Source organism: Rhinolophus sinicus, chromosome 14, assembly GCF_057876585.1.
Source record: "Rhinolophus sinicus isolate RSI-liver-muscle chromosome 14, RSI-T2T, whole genome shotgun sequence".
Classification (NCBI taxonomy): Eukaryota; Metazoa; Chordata; class Mammalia; order Chiroptera; family Rhinolophidae; genus Rhinolophus; species Rhinolophus sinicus.
The window spans coordinates 28,030,989-28,051,863 of NC_142514.1; the positions used below are offsets into that span (position 1 = coordinate 28,030,989).

The 20,875-nt window shown below is 35.9% G+C and overlaps 1 protein-coding gene and 2 pseudogenes across 1 annotated transcript in view; 1 reads left to right on the forward strand and 2 right to left on the reverse strand.

Moving 5' to 3' along the window:
• Positions 1-867: 867 nt before the first annotated feature.
• LOC109450116 (small ribosomal subunit protein eS25 pseudogene) lies at positions 868-1,562 on the reverse strand (annotated as a pseudogene).
• A 299-nt stretch (positions 1,563-1,861) lies between these two features.
• RLF (RLF zinc finger) overlaps positions 1,862-20,875 on the forward strand; it is a 67,919-nt gene continuing 48,905 nt past the window's right edge. The window contains exon 1 of the mRNA XM_019737169.3: positions 1,862-2,135. Coding sequence (XP_019592728.2) covers positions 1,893-2,135 — 243 coding nt within the window. The 5' untranslated portion in view covers positions 1,862-1,892. The remainder of the gene's footprint in view (positions 2,136-20,875) is intronic.
• LOC109450114 (cytochrome c pseudogene) lies at positions 15,980-16,283 on the reverse strand (annotated as a pseudogene).

The following is a 20,875-nucleotide window of genomic DNA, read 5'->3' on the forward strand; positions in this document are numbered from 1 at the left end:
CATCTTAAAACATTCAAATTATTATAATTAAGATGAAAAATAGAAAATACAAATATACCAAAATTTTAAATCAAAATTATATAAATAATGCTGAAAATATAAATTTAATTTTAAAAAAGTAAATTAAGTCTTATTAAATATTTTTATACTAATAAAATTATTCCTAATGCTAGCATTCATTGTTCCTCTATTGGTAATGTAAAGGATCAGTCTTGCTCTTCACTCATGTTACATCTCGACAGATATATATGCCTATAAAATTTAAGGGTCATAGGAATGATTTAATATTGCAAAATTTTGTTCAGCCACCATGGGAAATGTTGTTTTAGAACCATAAACTGGAACATAAAGAGGCAATTTAAAAAAGGAACATTCACTACTACTACTGGGAAACAATATTTGATTATGCAAGAATATATTGCATTTGTACTATCTGAGAGGAAGGGCACGACAAATTAATTTGTGTTTTCTCTTACCTAAGCGCTTCTGCTGTTCACATTCTTTTGGCACTTCAAAGCTGTTCTTGTTTCTCTTAAGTGGCACAACGCAAAACTTTAAAGGCATTAGGAGGCAATTGCCTTTTAGTTTTTTTATATTGTGGTAAAATTTGCCATTTTAACGATTTTTTAAGTTTATAGTTCAGTGGCATTAAGTACTTTCTCATTATTGTGCAATCATCACCACCATCCTCTTCCATAACTTTTTTGATCTTCCCAAATTGAAACTCACCTATTAAACGCTAACTCCCCATTCTCCCCTCCCCAGCTCTTTGCAGCCACCATTCTACTTCCTGTCTCTATGATTTTGACACTGTAGGTACCTCACATAGGTGGGATCATACAGTATTTGTCTCTTTGTGATGAATGTATTTCATTCAGCATAATATCTTCAAGGTTCATCTATAGTGCAACATGTGTCAGAATTTCCTTTTTTCTGATTTAATAAAGTTTTATTTTTCAAAACGTCCAGTTGGTGGGACCTGTTGTTCATGCACTTCACCAGCAGCTGGGGCATCCCCACCCTTGGTGTTTCTGGTGTAAATGACTTGAGTTCTGTGCTTTGAAACTACTTTAACAAGTCCTTTCCTAAGGAGTTCCTGAAGGGCTGCCCTGGCCAAGGAACCACGATCTTCAGTCTCTCAGAGACAACAGCTGGGGTTATAAGCTTATAGTTGGGAACTTCCTTACGGAGTTTGTCATAAGCTTGTCCCAAACTTTGCCTTTGGATCACTTCTTTTTGGCCTCGCCTCCAGATTTGTTCACTGGATCTTTCTTTCTTGGCCGACTTTCTGGTATCTTTCTTCTTCTTGTCCTTTGGTGGCATAGCCAAGCTGGGAGAGCTTCCGATACCACTGCAGCCTAAGATGTTGGATAAAAAGGGAATTTCCTTTCTTTTTAAGGCTAAATATTCCATTGTATATATAGACCACATTTTGTTTATCCATTCATCGATGGACACTTGATTATTTCCACTTTTTGGATTTTATTAATAATACTGTTGTGACTATGAGTACATAAATATCTGTTTAAGTCCTTGCTTTCAATTCTTTTGGTGCCTTTCAGTTTTAGACCACAGAACAAGAGATGTGGAGAAGTTCCCTGGAGTCTGAATAGTGGCAGTTATTAGGTATGTCCGGCTCGGTGACCCGATTATGATAAAAGATCATCGTAAGGACTCAGGTGGACAGGAGCCTCTCTGGCCAGTTTTGCCAGTCTGTTGCCAAGGCAGCTGTTGGGAAGACCCGGAGAGGAGGAGCGTCCTGAGTGCAAGTGACGGAATTCGGCGGGCGCCAGCGTCGCCAGGGAGTGCGTCACCACGCGCGGTCGAACGGGGGCGGGGCCAGGTTTGAGTCACGTGGCTTGGTTGCCTACGCGCTGCTGGGCCGTGGGAAGATGGCGGACGGAAAGGGAGACGCCGCCACCGCTGCCGGGGCTGGGGCTGGGGCTGAGGCTCCGGCTGGGGCCGGAGCCGGAGACGGAACGGAGACTGAATCCATGGCTCGAGGTCAGCGCCCCGCATCTCCGGCGCCAGGAGCCCCGGGACTGCGACCGTGTCTGTGGCAACTGGAGACGGAGCTGAGGGAGCAGGAGGTGTCGGAGGTCTCATCTTTGAGCTACTGCCGGAGCTTCTGCCAGGTGAGGGGCTGACTGGCTGGCTGAGGGCGGCGGGGCGGGGAGGCCAGGGGAAAAGGCCCCAAATCCGTTGCCGCAGCCCCGGCCAGACTGAAAGGCTCTATCTCAGTGTCTCGCCGCGCCCCCGGGCCGGGGAGGCCCAGCTCGGAAGCTCAACCACTGGCCCCCCTCCGCCACTGCCCGACTTTAGCCACCGCCTGGGCGGGTTGCGCTGGGCCAGACTGAGAGCTCTGAGGGCCCTGGCGGCTCCCTGGAAGGGCCGTGCCCTGTCGCCGTTGCCTGTGCCCCCGGCCGGGTGGCTGGAGCGCCATTGCCCGCTGAAGGATTGATTGCTAGTCCTGCCAGGAGATCCTTTTTTGAGTAGCGTGCAGATTTCCAAAATGGAAAACCTGTTTTTTGTGGGGGTTTTTCCCCCCTGAATAATCCGGAGATACATGTTGGGGCCAGAGACTTATCTTTAGAGTCAGCGTCTACTGGGTCCTTGAAAGGTATGACAGTTGGCTTTGAAAGGCGTCTTAGGGCTTTCTGGTTAGGGATTGCGGGGTTGGTTGTTTGGTTTTGCTTTTTTTTTTTTTTGGACATTTAAGCCGTTCTTTCGACTCTTTTGTATTCCCTCGAGGATTGTGCTACCAGGAATTAGGCTGGTGAGCCTTGTAGGGATTCTTAAGATCTCCGAGTAGAGGAGAGTCGAGAAAGATGTGGAGTGTGGTCTCTTTGGCAGTCGTTATGACCATTTCTGTGCCATAGTGGGTTCTAACCCGTGATTACGTATTTATTGGTATGTTTTTAGTCTGCATGATCGCTCCGAGATTTTTCTCAATGTTTTCGAGTCCTCTATAAATTTAAAGATGCATGCCGTTCCTATTTCTACTTCTGTTACCCGGGTTTCAGAGCCACCCCTCTGCTCCTCACCTGGTATACCTTAGAGAATGCAAAATAATCATAGAATATTGGCAGTTGGACTCTTAATAAGGAGTTGACTGTGTTGAATAAATTGTGGTGTTCCAAGCTTATAATTTTGTGGGACAATTTGCTTTGTTGGTCCGGAGCACTTGCTTGATTGCCTTTCTAGAAGCCCCTCATCTCTGGAATTTTGTCCTTGCTAATCTTTTCCATACATTGTGTCACTCCAGTTTTTATGTCTACAACCTGCAGCATTTCCCTGCACCATGAAGTGTTAAGGTGTAATTGTTCTTTGCCTATTCACTAGTAATGATCATTTGTACTTACTACACACATCTATTCTACAAACTTTTACTGACTCCATAGGATGGTGCCAAGCACTTACCCAAGTGCTGAGGAAACATGAATAAGACAACATTTACCCTTGATGAATTTACAGTTGGGAGGAGCTGGTAGAAATAACTGAATTTCCAGTGCAGTTTTGGTAATGATGGGAAAGGAGGTAGAGATAGTGGTGAAGGAAAGCCCTCATGGAACATCCTAATGAGAACGATAATTAACCAGTAAAAATAAAAAGATTAGCTATAGATTGCAATATGTGCTTAGAAAGAAGTAACTGGGAGAGACCACTTCAGATATGGTGGTCAGGGAAGGCCCCATAGCTGAAAAGATGAAAATGAGCCATGTGAATGTTTGCCGTGTGTGTGTGTGTGTGTGTGTGTGTGTGTGTGTGTGTGTGTGTGTGTAGCATTCCAGTGCCACAGGTGGAGATGAGAAGGAACACAAAGCTTTGGGAGAAAGGGGAGCTACTTGGTCAAGGAGTAGTGAGGAGGAAGGCAGAATTGTGGATTTGGCTTAAGACTTCCAAGATTGAGTTGTTTTCCTAGAAAGAGAACAAGAATGAATGTAACCAAATTGAAACTTGTCAGAGGATATCATATACATATTCTTCTGTATGCCTAGTTCTGGCAGCTCTGATTGTGTTTTAAATGAATGTTTTAATGTCTTGAGTCTTAGTCACACCTAGAGATGTGAGGGCACAGAAGATTTTTAAAAAGAAAGTACTTTTGTAATTTGTCTTTTCTGTGATTTTTTTTTGGCCTAAAATTTCTCCCAAAACATTTTTTTGGACTAATAAATGAAATAAAAGGTGTTCTATGATGGTATGTTGTAGTAGGAAGCATGTAAGATTGGGAGTTAGTTGGATCTTAATTGTGACTACCATTTGTTAGCTGATAACCTTGGGCAAACTATGATTGTGAAATTATATTTTGTTTTCTGATCTTTATCTCCTTTTAATACGTTATACAAACAGTAGAATAGAAAGTTTATATACAACTGTTTACAATATCACAGTATTTTTGTCACATTTTTTTCCAATAGCCCAGATAAAGTCAACTTAGAGTATTCTTGCTCCCCAGATACAGAAAAAATTTTTTTTAATTTTTATGATGAAGCAGGAAAAATTTCACCATTCAAATTTGGTTTAATAAGTCTTGGTTTCACATTTAAAAGCCATCCTTTTAAGAAATGCTGCTTGTGTGTGTGACTGACATACTGATGTTGGAAACCTGCTCTCTTGGAGTACATAATGTGTAAAGATAGGTACTAGTAGCATTACATGATAATGTCATAAAGGCCTGACCTGTGCTCTCTGGGATGCTTAATTGCCACAAGTGTGTTTTCATCAGGTGTTTAGTTTACAAATGTTATCCTGGAGACTTAGATTGTGCCAAGTAGATCCCTACTGCAGCAGACTGGGGCCATATCCACTTCATCTCTTACAGCACTTAAAAGAAATAGCTTTATCTTTGAAATCAAGAAATAAACTAACGTTTTAAAGGATAGAGAAGCTTGTCTCATTCTGGGCTGTGTTCAATTTTCAGAAGTTTGTGAAGATAATAAAAACAAAACTTCAGAAGTAATAGTTGCTAAGAAAATGGTACTTAGATCAAGTTGTATTCAGTGAAAATTTGTGTTCAGTGACTGTGGGATGTGGTTTTCTGTTTGTTTTGTTTTTTACTTCTTTCCCTCGGTTCCTTTTCTGAAAACAGTCTGCCAGACAGTGTGGATAAGATTAACTACAAAAAACAGTCTTCCTTTGTTTTGCTGAAAAATTGATGATATTCTCTCAAGTTTTTGCTGTATTTTGGGAACCAAGATTCATAAAGTTTTACAACTGGTTCTATTTGTAACACAAATTTTGAAGACTTTTAAAGTAGCCTTCATTAGCAAACTTGAAGTTACTCGGTGAATGATTATACTTTGAGACTTCCAGGCAAAGTACTTTCATGAGTAAACCTTGTATATACGAGACATTTTTAAGTTCTAGACTAACAGTGACTTTCTAAATTTTTAATTGTTAAAATAAGAAGTACTGCATATATGTATTGCAGTTTTTCTAGATTAATGATTGAATACATAGGGTCTAAATCAGATAGGCATACTTGGCTTCACCATTTAAACTGTCTGACCATGGGCAATTTGTTTTTTAAACCTTAGTTTTCTCATTTGCAAATGGAATAATAATAGTACTTATTGTTCTCTGTGTAAATACGTTGTTGTGTGGACTAAATAAGACAATCTCTGTAAAAAACAATGCCCTCGCAATTGTCTGAGTTATCCAGATTTCTTAGCTTTGGAATAAAAAGCCTTCAAAAACTTGCCCATAACTTACTTTTCAGCTCTTTACCTAGACAATCCCATTGTCCCAACCCCACTCTTACTTATTTAGGGGTACTTGGAGTCCATGAACCAAAGTGTTACCACTGTCACTTCTGTGAGTAAACTTTTGCCTATGAATTTCCAAGTGCATTATATTGGGAAAGTTGATCTTAATTTTCATTTGATTCTTCAAAATTCAAGACACATGTTAGGCTTTCAGTAAATATTTACCAACTGACTCATCTCCAAAGGGATAGAATGACTACTTTAACAAGATCTCAGGTCATCAAGCATTCTTACATCTTTCCCTTTCATTGTGCTGCTCTATCCTTTTCACTCATTTTCTGCATGGTGATTTTTCCTTCTTTAGGGCCCAGTGCAAATGTCGCTTCCTCTGTGAATGTTCTCTGATTTCACTAAATAGATTTCCTTATAGTTGTTTATGTTCTTTTGATACTTTGTACATACTGATGGTTTCAACTCTTGTTTTTGTTGTTGTCACTGTCTCAGTTCAGGCTTCATAATATCCTACTGCAACAACCTCTTCACAGTTTTCTCTTGCCTTCTGACTGGCCTTATCTACAATCCAGTTTGGTGTTCTTTCTAAATTGTAAATATAATGTTGTTAGTCACTTTATTCCCTAAAATTCTTTAAATGGTTTCTTGCCCTGAAGGCAAGATGAAATTCAGAATCATTAGCCTAGTATGTGAAAGCTTTTAGAATCAAGACCTCTTCCTCCCCAGCTCCCACCTTTCCAGCCTCTTTTTTTTTGTCTACTTTCACCACAGTGTCTCAGGTGGCCTGATTAATCCCAGGGCCCTCCCTTCCCCATCTGCCTATTTATCCTTTTAAGACCTGACTCAAATATTAACTGTCTTTCAGAACCATTTTTTATTTCAGCAGGTGGAATGGTGCGGTTCTTTCACTTAGTGTGCTCTGTTAGCATCTCGTACATAAGCCTGGTGCCTGAATATTTGTTTCCATGTCATGCTTGTCTCTTGTGTTGACTAGTAAGCCAGTAAGAGTGTGGGTCTTGTTTAGTTTTTTTGTTTGTTTGTTTTTGGTATTCTTGGTATCTAGCAATTAATACAGTGCCGGACACACAAAACTAATTTGTTGAATGAATTATTAATATATTGTAGGGACTGCATGATATACTCAAGAGATGAGTACTTCAAAAGGAACACCTGATGTAAAATCTTGTGTTAAAAATCAGTTTATACATTCATATAATAATGGACATATTTACACATGTGGAATGAAGTATAGTGTTGATGGAGGGAGAAAATGGGAGGCATTACAGTATTGAGAAAGAGTTAGCAGCCTAATAGGACAACAGTGTGGCGATGTGGAGATGGGGAGGATCAGTCTGCCTTGAGGTTGGTAGCCGTGAATATTCTTGAGGTTTACCTCTCATTTATTTTAAAGGATTTTTGACGCATTCGCATTTCTTCTTGTACTGCCATCTCTTGGAAGATGTCTAAATAGAAACTAGATAACAGGTAGTTATAATAGCAGAAGTTAGCTTTGCAGTGCGTTTGACCAAAACATATTATAAATGTGACCTGTGAAGCAGTGGGAACTTTGGGTGCTATAACTTACTGTGGTACCACCAGGTCTCTTGCTGTGTACTGTGACCCCTAGTGATTTCTGTGTCTACCTGTCGATCATGCTCTTCTGAACAATGTTAATAAAAAAATCTGAATAGAAAGCACCACTTACTTCAAGACTGCAAAGGCATTGGTATATTACTATGTACTTTGTTTTCATTCAGTTCTAGACACTGTCACCTTTCCCAGAGGCCTTTTTGACTATCTTATCTAAAACAGCATGTCCCCATCTTCTAACTCCTTAACACTGCTTTATACTTCTTCACTACTTTATACTATCTGACATGTTTGTTTGTCTGTCTTCTCTCCTGGAGTGTAAGCATCGTGAGGCTGTTGACTGTTTTGTTTACCTAATGTCTAGAATAATCCCTAGCACTTAATGGTTACTCAGTATTCATTGATCTTTTATCTCCTCCCTTCCTTAAATTCCTGACTACTTAAGGGTAACAGTTGCAAGTCCTACCTGTCTTTATCAAGAAACAGGGACCTTGTTTTGTCAGCCAGTTTAAGCTGCTTCCCAGCAGGGGTCAGACCTTATTGTTCTTAGTATCTTCATTACCTAAGAGTAGAACCTCATTTTTATTTTATGTTTTCTAAGAATTTCCTGTGGTAGCTTATATTCCATAAATATTTAAAGTACTGACTTTTTCCACAAGGTTTGCATAGCCAGATTGAAGCATTTATTTTGGATATGATTGACATCGTTTTGGAAAACCTGAACCACAGATAAGGGATTGAGCAAGATGGTATAAAAAAATAAGTTCCTAAAACTTTCATTTTAGACATAAAGCCAGTATACAAACCAGTATATGAAAAATTAGAGGGGCTATTTAAGTTATTGAGCATCTTTTATGTGCCAAGCACTCGGGTAGGTGGTGTTATTTTTATTTTACAGATTGAAAATTGAGGACCAGGGAAATTAAGTAACTTTTCCAGGGTCACATGATAGTAAGCTGTGGCAAAGTCTTTAGATTCCAGAGCCCATCTATTTCTCCTGTATCAGCATTTCCTAAACTGTTTTGTTCGTGTGTGTGCGCGTGTGTGTGCGTCTACTTCTTGAAATAAGGATTCTGTGTTCATATAAGTTGGGATAAGTGGATTTTTTTCTCTGTACCACTTGTTTAATACTAGCTCTTTTAAAACATGAACCTGAAAGCGTGTGTTTTTTTTAAATAGTTGACATTCGATACTATTTTATATTAGTTTCAAGTGTACAGTAGGATAGTTGGAGATTTATATAATTTATGCAGTGATCGCCTCTATTAGTCTAGTACCCACCTGGCACTATACATAGTTATAACATTGACTATATTTTTTAATGTGTCTTTTATATTTAAGGTGTATTGTGAATCTCCTAGAGAGACATTAAGTGTTGTATAGCATTTGCCAAATTTAGCAGGTTCAAAACATTTAACATTTTACCATGTTCTAAACCCTATACCAGCCCCAAAGTCACTTGCTTTTCTTTCATTATAATAAAGTGAAACATCATGAAGAGTTGATTGCTTTATGTTTCTGCACACCACTGAATTTTGATTCCCTAGTTTCAGCCTAAAATATGACTGAGTTTTCTATGAAAAAATTTCCTCCGAAGTCTTTGCGGATTTTAAGTTATTGTCACAGATGAAAAAATATTTCAATGTATAATTTTGGAAGTTGAAAATGAATTATATTTCAGACATATCTTGATTTCACATTTATTCAGGTTTACCAATATTTCTGCAACAAAGCTGGCTTGGGAACTAGTAATGTATTTGTCTATTTCTCATCACTTTTGTATTATGTCTGATTTCTCTAATGTGTTGTTTTGAGTACCTTACTGTGCTGACATTTGAGTTCAGAGTATTTTTACTCAAGGAAATAAACTGAGTGTCACATTAGCCAGCACAACAATGCTTCATTAATATGGGCACTTATAAGAATTATTACCAGATCTGATAGAATGAATGGACTAGCTGGAGAATTGCATTTTTATGCTATATGGTTGTATAAACAAGGCATATTTTTATTTGTGATTTCATTTTTTAACTTGCTTTTTTCATATATATATATATATTTAAAATATATACGGTATCTTAAAGTAGTAAAACTATGTATAATTTCCTGTGACTCCAATTAATACATGCTCATTCTAAAAGCTTAAGACAAGATGTTTAAATGCATAAAGCAGAAAGCGAAAGTATCATATAATCTCACTGTTAATAGCTTGGTGTTTTTATCTGATTTTTGAAAAAATACATATATAGTATGTGTGTATCTATAAATGTTAACATTTTTAATTGCCCAAGAAATTCGGGAATATATTATAATTGTAAAAAATTAGAACAATGTAAAAGAAGGAGACTAAAATATGAAAACTCTCACATACCCCCTTATACTCCAGTTCTACGTTTTCCTAGGTTAACAGTTTGGGAATGTATCCTTAAACAATTTTTCTGTATGATATGTACATATATGTACAATTTTAGGAAAATAGTGTCAAATTTACATACTAAAATTTGCTTTCACTTGATATATTGTAACCATCTTTCCATGTAGGATACATATTTACTACATTAAAAAAATAACTGTAGTATTTCATTGACAACTGCACTGATTTAAAATTCTGTAGATAGCAAAACCTTCAACACTCTTAATTAACAACAAATTAACTATAAAAGCAATGTTCAAGGCAAAATATATAATGCTATACAGAAAGGTTTAATGGAAAAGTGAAAACCCCCTCTGCCCTCAGTCCCTCTGTAGTCACTCCTCAGAGGAGTTAACAGTCTCTTATGTATTCTTAACAGCTTGTTTTTGCCACTTGGTACTCCTCTGCAATTTACTTTTTAATTTAATATATTGAAGACAATTTTCTATATCAGTACATGTTGAGCATGTACCATACTGAAACTATTTTTGTTCTTTTTTTTTGTTCTCACAAATAACTTGCAGTGAACATCCTTAAACATTAAACATCGGTTATTTATATTGCCAGCATAAATATCTGAAATGAAATTTACTGGATTAAAGAGAATGTTTATTTTAAATTTTAATGGATACTGGCCTATAAAAAGTTGAATATGTATTTCCACCAATAGTGTTTGGGAGTCCCTGTTTCAATATATTCTTGCCAATCCTGGTGTTATTAAACTTTTTAATATTTGTCAATCTGATATTAAAAAATTGCTGTCACACTGTTGTATTAATTTGCATTTTAACAGCATTTGGGTATTTTTTCATGTGTGTTAGATATTAAAACATTTTTCCTATGAGGTTTATTTTTACTTACATACCTGTATTTTAAATTGTTATTAGGTGAAAGTCATTAAAATTTGATTGTATCTAATCATCGAGTATAACCATGTAATTTTGAGATTCTGTGCTGCTTTGAAGTTCTCAAGAAGCAGAACATATGCAGCCTAATCTGAAGTCATTGGAATGTATGCTACAATTTAGTGATTGATTGTTGTGATAGATTTGTCAGTGTACTGATTTCCAACAAATATTTATTGATCTTTTATATATGGATGCTATTACATTCTGGGAAGACTAAGTCATAGCTGAATAACTGGAAATAGTGCTTTCCATTAGCTAACTTTTTCTTATATTGCTATCTTTATATGTTTTCAAATAAAGTACCACTGAATGGATGTATGACCTCGGGTCAAATCATTTTGTTAATTGGGGCCTCAAATTGCAGCTTAAATGAGATGACCTTTAAGGTTTGATTCTCCTCCAAAATTATATAATTCTACTGGAAAACATTTGCTAAAGATTATTTTCTAAGTCATCTCCAAATATTTGTCTTGTGCATCTGTATTGAAATAAGTGAATATTTAATGTTTTGTTTATATAGTATCAATATATAAATGATAAGCAAACAGAAACATAAAAGGGATGAGATTTTTGAAAACTCATTTACATAAATAAAAGTATTAATTAATATTAGATCCTGCTCCCTGGTGGGTTATCAGTTACCCCTCTAAATGCCAACCAGTGGAAACCACTACAAATTTGAACTGAAATTATTTATTTGCATTAGTTGTTATGCTCACTGTCCTTACTTGGCTTTTCCTTCATAGCAAAATCCTGATTTCAGTGTTTAAAGAACTTGGTAAATGAAAATGTTAAACCTAGAGCAAATTATCCCATAAAGTTTAGCAGTAAATGTGGATAAAGCATCACATTCGGTCAGTCTCATGTTTTATTGTCTTATGAAATGGAGAACATATGCAATAGAAAGTAGATTTGACATTAAGTCACTTTAAATCCTTGTTCCAACACTGTGACTTTAAACATTGCCTTGGATCAATATTCTTGTCTGTAAAATTTGGGGTAATAGAAAGTTACCGCGTAGGTGGTTGTGAGGCCCCAATGGGACAGTATAACACTATCCGTAGCATAGCTTTTGGTAACAGATAGGTACACAGTGTCAGTTTCTTTATTTCCTTTCTATCCTGAATATTGTTTTAAAGAAGTATTTCATGTGGAGCACCTTTTCTCCATTTTTTTGTCAATGTACAGCCCATTAAAAGAAAAAAAGTTTCCTAGATGTTCACAGAACATTAGCTAGTATAGTGTTAGATTCAGAGAGCCTATGATGGATGAGCTTTGTATACTGGAAATGTAATTTGCAGTTAATTTCTATTACATTGAAGCAATGTGAATGCCCTTTGGGTTTATAATGGTTGTAATGGGTTTGACCTGTTATAATCAACAGATCATTCTATATAAAATATTTTTTTATTCATTTGGCTATTGGTTTTAACTTGGTTTATTGTTTAGGATTTAAATTATGTATTTCATTTTGTTGAAATATGCATTTATCAAAAGTGATTTGAATTTATAACATAATTGGATTTGAGTCCCTGGGGGAAAGGTGGCCATATTTTCATAAAATCATAGAATCTTATTTTCGGGGGACAAATAATATTAGAGGTTATCTAGCCCATTCCATTTAAAACTTTTAAAGGTGAAACTCCCTCTTGGTCTAGAATGTTAGCTGAGCATCAGAATAGGTTATAATTTCATTAAAGTTCTGAACTTTGTCATATCTATTTACCACCAAACAAAATTCAGGACTAGTGTATCATTGTGATCTGGTATAAGCATCCTTCTAAAAAATATGATCTAAGCATTTCCTTTTTAAAATTTACACAAGTGCAGTTTGGTCAAAATGCTGCTCTCCTTTTTAGGGTTTGAATGAAGCAGTGAGAATTTGGAATCAAATCTACTTAGTTGAATTTGCTTTAGTAATGTATCAGGCATATTTCACTCTAATCAACGTGTACCTGTAAAACTGTCTTAATCAAATTTAAAGTTAGAAAATCCTTTAATAATAGTGCAAAGCATCAAAAGCAAGTAATTACAGAATACCTACTATGCTACTCAGTATGCTGGTTTCTGGTCTACAGGGATGAAAAAACAGATGTGGTTCTTGCCCTCTGTGAGTTTATTGTCTGGTGGAGAGGAAAAACATTAAACAATTTTTTATATTACATTTGCTTTTGATACCATAGTCAGTAGTCATAGTTTGATGACCATGTGTATTTATCTACCTTCCAACTAGTGTTTTAGGTAACAGGAGCATAAATAAGTAAAACAATTCCCAATGCCTGACTATTGCATAATAATTTTGAAGCCTAATATAAATGATTTTTAAATAGGCAACATTATTGCTCTTTGCCACTTGGTACAGATTATAAAGACATGATTTTCCATGCCATTTTTCTATAATCAGCTTAATTGGTGTTGGTTGCCAAACTCAAAATTTGAAGCAGGTGTGTGATTGAGGAGCGAAGACCCTACTAGTTTAAGGAAGAGCAGGAATGGCAGGAATCTATGTTAGACTGGATGAAGGGCTTTAATAAGATATTTTAGGTTTGGAAATGCCAAAAAATAAGTACCCTTTGACATCCCACAGCCATAAAACCTTTGAACCCAGGATATTATTACAAAGAATTGGAAAGTTTTTGTCTATGTATCTAAGGCATATGTGCTCAGTTGTTTATAGAGGTTATTTGGGGATGAGGAGCAGAAGTGGAATTAGATAGAACCACTTCTTTATTGCATACAAAATTTTAAAGTGGGATTATGTATGAATTTTATTTGTGAATTTTTGTGTATTTCAGTATTTTTTCAAATAAAAATTTACAGGCAAAAACAGTGCTCTAAATATTGATATGAAAGGATAGCTAAGATCTGTTTAAAGAAAAAGTTTCAATGATGTATAGAAAGTTTTGAAAGACAATTACTAAAGTATTACCATTTGTTGCATTTCAGTGAAGAATTAGTGTAACATTCATTTATTTCTTGTGTTTTTATACAATTTGTACTTATATGTTACCATTTTAAATTAATTTTCATTTTATTAACTGTTATTTTAATACTCGTCTTTGCTTCTCTCCTTTGTTAGATCCTCTGTTTCCTGGCCTCTGGCCTCTGTTTCCACGTATTTTTCTTGTTTTGAATGTGGGAGGATACCCTTTAGTAGCTTCCCAAGGTCTCTCCTCACCCTTGATTATGTTACTCTGGCTGGGTATAGGAGTCTAGATTGAAAATCAGTTCTGCTCAGAACTTTGAAGCTTGTGTTACTTTTTAAAAAATCAAGTATCTCCAACATACAAAGTAGTAAAGAGTATACTAAAATGAACACAACCTAAGAAATAAAGTGATTGAATGTTTTATCATTCCCCTGCATCTCTTTACTTTTTAAAATTTATTTGTGCATTTTAATGCAATGTGTATTCTTTTATGTTTTTCAGCATTACTTAAATGATGTACTTGTATGTATTCTTTTGAAGCTTTTAAAATTCAACATCATGTTTCTAAGATTTATCTGTGTTGGTATCTGTAACTTTGATGCAATTTTCACTGGTGTGCAGTATTTTATTATGTAAGTATATCACAGTTCATTTATCTATTCTTTTATTGATGGGCTTAGAGGCATTTACACTGGTGGGGTGGACATCTTTCAAAAATATCTTAATACATGAATGTAAGAATTTCTTTAGGGTATATGTTTACAGTGAAATTGCTGGGTTTATATATAGGCCTATCATTAACTATAATAAATACTGCCAAGTTATTCTCCAAAGTATTTGTAGCACTTTATTCCACTTATCAGTGTATGAAAGTTACCATTACCCTACATTCTTGCCAATACTCAATGTAGTCAGTTTAATTTTAGGCATTTTGGTAAGTGGACTAGGGTATCTCATTGTGGTTTTAATTTGTTTTTCATCTGATTACTTGTGAGGAATTGTTTATCATTTTAGTGTGTATTTATTGCTATTTATATTACCTTTCCTATGAATTGCCTTTTCTTATTTTTTGCTTATTTTTCAATTGGGTTGTCTGTTTCTTAACAGTTTATGAAATTATGAATCTGAACATGAATCCTTTGTTGGTCATATACTTTGGAATTATCTTCTCTCTAGTTTATCTTAGGCACAGAAGTTTTACATTTTATTGCAGTAAAAATTGTAAATTTGATAATTGAAACGTAAAATTTTTCAAATTTGTTTTATGAGTTTGTACATTTTGTGGCCCATTTGTCTTTTTTAAAAACAGCTTTATTGAGGTATAATTAACATACAGTAAACTGATCATATTTAAAATGTACAGTTTGATAAGCTTAACATATCTGTACATCAATGAACTGATCACCATAATCAAGAAAATGAATGTATTCATCTCCCCTAAAGTTTCTTCCTACCCCTAAATATTTCCTCTTTTCTTACCTTCCTTTTCTACACATTTTTCCATCCTCACTTAACTTTTTTTTTGATCTGTGATTTTGTTTTTAATTGTCTGAAAACTTATGATTACATAATTTACAATTTTATGCTGATGGTCTTTTCTCCTCTACTTTAATCTTTCTAGTGAGTTGTCAAAAGCCATTACCAACCATACATATACAGTAGTTCTACAGTTGTGTTTTTGAATAGTTGTTTAAAAGATAATCCTGAATTATAACTTAGTCTGACTTAATAAAGAATTCACAAGCGAAGTTTGCTACTATATCTGTCACACTGAATTTTAAAAGCATCTGGAATTGTAGATCATCTATAAAATGTGAGAAGTGTTAAATATTCTTTATTTGATATTATACATAAACTACACTGAAATGTCTTTCATTTAGTAAAAGGCAACCGTTTAGATATAGGGAATTTTCATTAAATTGGCAGAGTTAGGACCAAAAATATAGAAGTGGGCACTGCCACCTTATCCTTCAGCCCTTGCCTTTTAACAAGCTACTGAACACAACTTGAAACACAAGCAAGTCTTGTTCTGAGATGGTGAAGGGATTTCCTCAGTATTTAAACATTAATATAACCAGTTATATAAATCTAAATATAAAATCAATTTCCTACAAGTTTTGAGATGACATTTATCATCTCTAAAATGGGACCAAAAATTTGAACATGATTAATCATGTCCAATCATATCTTTAGAAGGGGAAAACAGTCTTGCTGTTTCGGGTCAGCACTTGCTGACCCGAAATTACCATGAAAGTTCAAAAAGCTGATCTTATTTATTTTACCACAAACCAATCTTATTTAAATTAGGACTGCCCAAAAGAAATGTTCTGTCAGCCATTCATGGTCTGAATTCAGTTTAAATATGATACACATTTAAAAAGTCACGAGACATTTCTATTTTGTAATAGATAAGACAGTGGCCAACTAGTACTTATTAGTAGCCTTTTTGAGATACACTATCAAGTCTGCTCTTTCTATAGTCACAAAGGTCATTTTTATTCTAGGGATGTACTTCTTGGGATTCTCCAAATATTCTATCGATTCTCCTCTTCCCACATGATGCCTTTGTGCTTGTTAGCATCCATGTAAGAAAATCCATGGGCCTGATCTGTCTTTTGCCCAAACAGACCGAGATTTGGCCGAGCCTTGTGTTGCCTCCCTTTTCCACAGTATGGCACTGGGCACGCTTCTGCACAAAAATCTTCTTGATCTTCTCAACATCACCCATTTTTAAAATGCTCTTTTGTCTCGTGCAATACAGACACTCCCTCACTTAATTATTGATCTGCTTTCTGTCTATAAGTTAGATTGCATTTTTTAGAATTTTATTTAATAAAATTGCATAGTCTCTTTTTGTTTGACTTCTTTTACTCCATATAATTATTTTGAAATTTGTTCATGTTATGTATGTTAATAATTCCTTGTATTGTGTATTCATTGTATGGGTATGTCATGATTTGCTTATTCACTCACCTCTCGCTAGACATTTGGCTTGTTTCCACATAAAGCTGCTGTGAACCTTGGTCTATAAGCCATTGTGTGGACAAATGCTTTCTCTCTCTCTCCGGTAAATACGTAGGTGGAATGGCTGGGTCACATGACAGGTTTTTCAGAATTAGTTGTATCATTTTACATTCCCACAAACCGATGTATAAGAGTTCTAGTTTTCTACCTCCTGGTCAATACTTGGTGTGGCCAGTCTTTTTAATTTTAGCCATTCTAAAATTAGTGATAGCTCATTGTGTTTCTGATTTACATTTTCCCCATGACTTATTATGTTGACTCTTGTATCTTTGATGAAGTATCTTTTCAAATCTTTTGCTTATTAAAAAGGATTGGATTGTTTCCTTATTGTTAAGTTTTGAGAGAAGTGTGTGTGTGTGTGTACACAAATCCTTTATCAGATATATTCCTCTTTAAAAAAAAAATAACATGTTGAGGCTTAGGTGGCAAAGGGTGGAGAGATGGAGGTGGTAATTTGTACTACTTCTAAGTTATACACAGTCTGCCTCTGGTTCACTTGTGTCTCTCTGGAGGGAACACCCTTGGCCATGACACAGATTCCATTGTGGTGATATGGGCATGTGGAAAGGCTTACAGGGATCATATCCTAACAAGGATAAACTGACGTAGAACAACATGGTGCATGTCACGTGTTCTGGACAGAACTGTAGGTGAACTCATGTGTGATACTATCAAGAACTTCCAGGAAAAACTGGGTGAGGCTTAACAGGCAAGAAAAGTACTACATATACTAGATGAGCACAAGAGCAGCCAAGCCATGATTAATTCCTATTAAGTTGATCCCTCCTATAACCACAGAGCTGATAGGGTCAGAGAAAATGGAAGCAAATATGTCCTTTGCAAGGATATCCTCCTAGTCTGTGGCTTATCTTTTTATTCTCTTAACAATGTCTTTCGAAGAACACAATTCTTAATTTTTTTTTTTTAAAGATTTTACTGGGGAAGGGGAACAGGACTTTATTGGGGAACAGCGTGTACTTCCAGGCCTTTTTTCCAAGTCAAGTTGTTGTCCTTTCAATCTTAGTTGTGGAGGGTGCCGTTCAGCTTCAATTTGTTGTCCTTTCAGTCTTAGTTGTGGAGGGCGCAGCTCAGCTCCAGTTTCAGTTGCCAGTTGCTAGTTGCAGGGGGCACAGCCCACCATCCCTTGCGGGACTCGAGGAGTTGAACTGGCAACCCTGTGGTTGAGAGCCCACGCGCCCCAACCAACTGAGCCATTGGGAGGCAGCTCAGCTCAAGGTGCTGTGTTCAATCTTAGTTGCAGGGGGCACTGCCCACCATCCCTTGCTGGACTCGAGGAGTTGAACCGGCAACCTTGTGGTTGAGAGCCCACTGGCCCATGTGGGAATCAAACCGGCAGCCTTCGGAGTTAGGAGCATGGAGCTCTAACCGCCTGAGCCACCCGGCCGGCCCCACAATTCTTAATTTTGATCAAGTTCAATTTATTAGCTTTTTTTAATGGATTATGTTTTTCATGTTATATCTAAGAAATCTGCCTAACCCAATACCACAAAGATTTTCTCCTTTGTTCTCTAGAAATTTTATTGTTTTAAGATTTACGTTTAAATCTATGATCCATTTGGAGTTAATTTTGGTATATTGTATAAAGGATAGGTGGAAGTTTTCTTTTTTATATGACTATCTAAATGTTCCAGCTTCATTTGTTGAAAAGACTGCTTTCTCACTGCATTAAGAAATAGCCTTTGCACCTTGTTGAAAATCAATTAACCATAAGTATGTGGGTCTATTTCTGGATCTTATTCTGTTCCATTGATCTATTTGTCTACCCTGATGCCATTACCACATTCTTGTTTTGCTTTTTAAAATAGAAAATATAATATTATGAAAGCTATATTGCACATAAAGACAGGAAGTAGAATGGTGGTTGCCAGGGGCTGGAGGGAGGGAGTTAATGTTTAATGGGTTCAGTGTCAGCTTTGCAAGATGAGAAGAGTTCTGTGGATGGATGTTGCTGATGGTAGCACAACAGTGTACAGTTGGCCCTTTAACAACATGGGTTTGAATGGCACTGGTCCACTTATATGTGTACTGTTTCCAATAAATATACATTCACCATCTGTATTCCTGGGTTTTGCATCTGAGGATTCAACCAACCTCAGATCAAAAACAATATTTTCTTTGCTGTTGTTGTCTGTTTATTGACTGACTGATTTTTCAATTATACTTGACATATAATATATTGGTTTCAGGTGTACAACATAGTGATTAGACATTTGTATAACTTATGAAGTGATCACCCTGATAAGTCTAGTACCTGTCTGACACCATACATACTTATTACAATATTATTGACTCTATTCCCTATGCTGTACTTTACATCCCTGTTTTTATAACTGGCAACTTGTACAGTTGAATCCTTTCCCCATTTTCACCCATCCCTCTAACCTCCTTGTCATCTGTCAACCGTCAAAATATTCTCTGTATTTTTTATCTGCAGTTGGTAATCCATGGATGCGGAGGGCTGACTGTATACATTGTTTTACACCATTTTATATAAGCTAAGGTTAAGTTATTATTGAAGAAAGAAAAACATTTTTTTTATAGATTTAGTGTAGCCTAAGTTTACAGTGTTTATAAAGTCTATAGTAGTGTTCAGTAATGTCCTGGGCCTTCACACACTCACCGCTCACTCACTGACACACCCAGAGCAATTTCCAGTCTGGAAGTTCCGTGATAAGTGCCCTGTACAGTGTACCATTTTTTTACCTTTTATGCCATACTTTATTATACCTTTCCTATGTTTAGATATGTTTAGGTACACAAATACATACCATTGTGTTACCATTGCCTACAGATTCAGTGCAGTAAATGCTGTAAAGGTTTGTAGCCTAGGAGCAATAGGCTAAAACATATAGCCTAGGTTTGTAGTAGGTTATTCCATCTAGTATATGATGTTCACATGATGACAAAATCGCATAAGGCTGCATTTCTCAGAACGTATCCCCATTATTAAGTGGCACATGACGACTATATTACGTTGATTTTCACATGCTAAACCATCCTTGCATTCCAGGAATAAATCCCACTTGGTCGTGGTATGTAATCTGTTTTAATAAACGGGGGATCATTTTGCTAGTATTTGGTTGATTTTTGTATCAGTGCTCATAAGGGATATTGGTCTGTAGTTTACTTTGTAGTCTTTGTCTGGCTTTGGTATCAGGGTGGTGCTGGCCTCATAGAATGAATTGGAAGTGGTCCCTTATCTTTGGTGTTGTTTTTTTTTGAATGTTAAAGTTAACTGTTGATGCTGTTGTCATCCAAACTCCCTCCCTTACTGTTACGATAACTCAGATGAAGATATCATACAGATGCTGTAGTAATTAAATTTTAAAATTATAAAGGAAACGTACAAAAATTTTATTTCACTGTAACAGTAAGGAAAAGATTCTACATTGAATAAAGAAAACATTGTATTTCCCCTATCCAGCTGACCCTCAAAAGTTGTACTTAAGTTGTAACATATAATACTTGTTACAACTCCTCAGACTATCACTATCTTACACTAATAATAGAAATGTAAATTGGAACAAATTTTCTGGAACAGAATTTGGCACTATGTAAAGCCTTAAAAATTAAGCATTCTTTGACCCAGCAATTTCATTTATAGGACATTATCCTAAGAAAATTGTCATGGATACATGGAAAAAGTTGGGTGGAGAGGTGCTCTCAACATTATGTATAGTAATGCAAAGTTAGAAACCACAGTGTCCAGAAATAGAGAATTGGGTAATAAATTGTGGTACACATACAAGGCTGTGCAATTATAGAAATACTGATGTTGAAGAAAAATTTCAAAACAGTGTATAGAATGATTCCATTAAAATGCTATTTTTAGGCATAAAAACCCCTCAAACTTAACATTGCCTGTTAACTGGTCTATTTGTGGGTGATGGTAGTATGCTAGTATGGTGGTAGTGTTACACTTTTTACTTCTTCATCTATTTTTTAAACAACAAATGATACAACTTTTATGACATGACAGTAAAAGGTATTTTTAAAAATTGAAAATGAAATGAAGCTAGAAAGCATAGTTAAATCCCATGACAGAATCAGTACCTAAAAATAATCTTGTTAGGCTGGGATGATGGGTCGAATCCAGTGAAATTTAATCACGATAGAATCAGGATGAATAGGTGGATGGATAAATAAGCAGTCATATTTCTGGATTTAAAAAAACCAACTGTAACTAATATAGAAAGTGGAAAGTGAGGTCTAATAGCAACGTATGTGAAAGACTTAAAGGTTTTAATTTACTCTTAAGCCACTGCCTCAATGTAA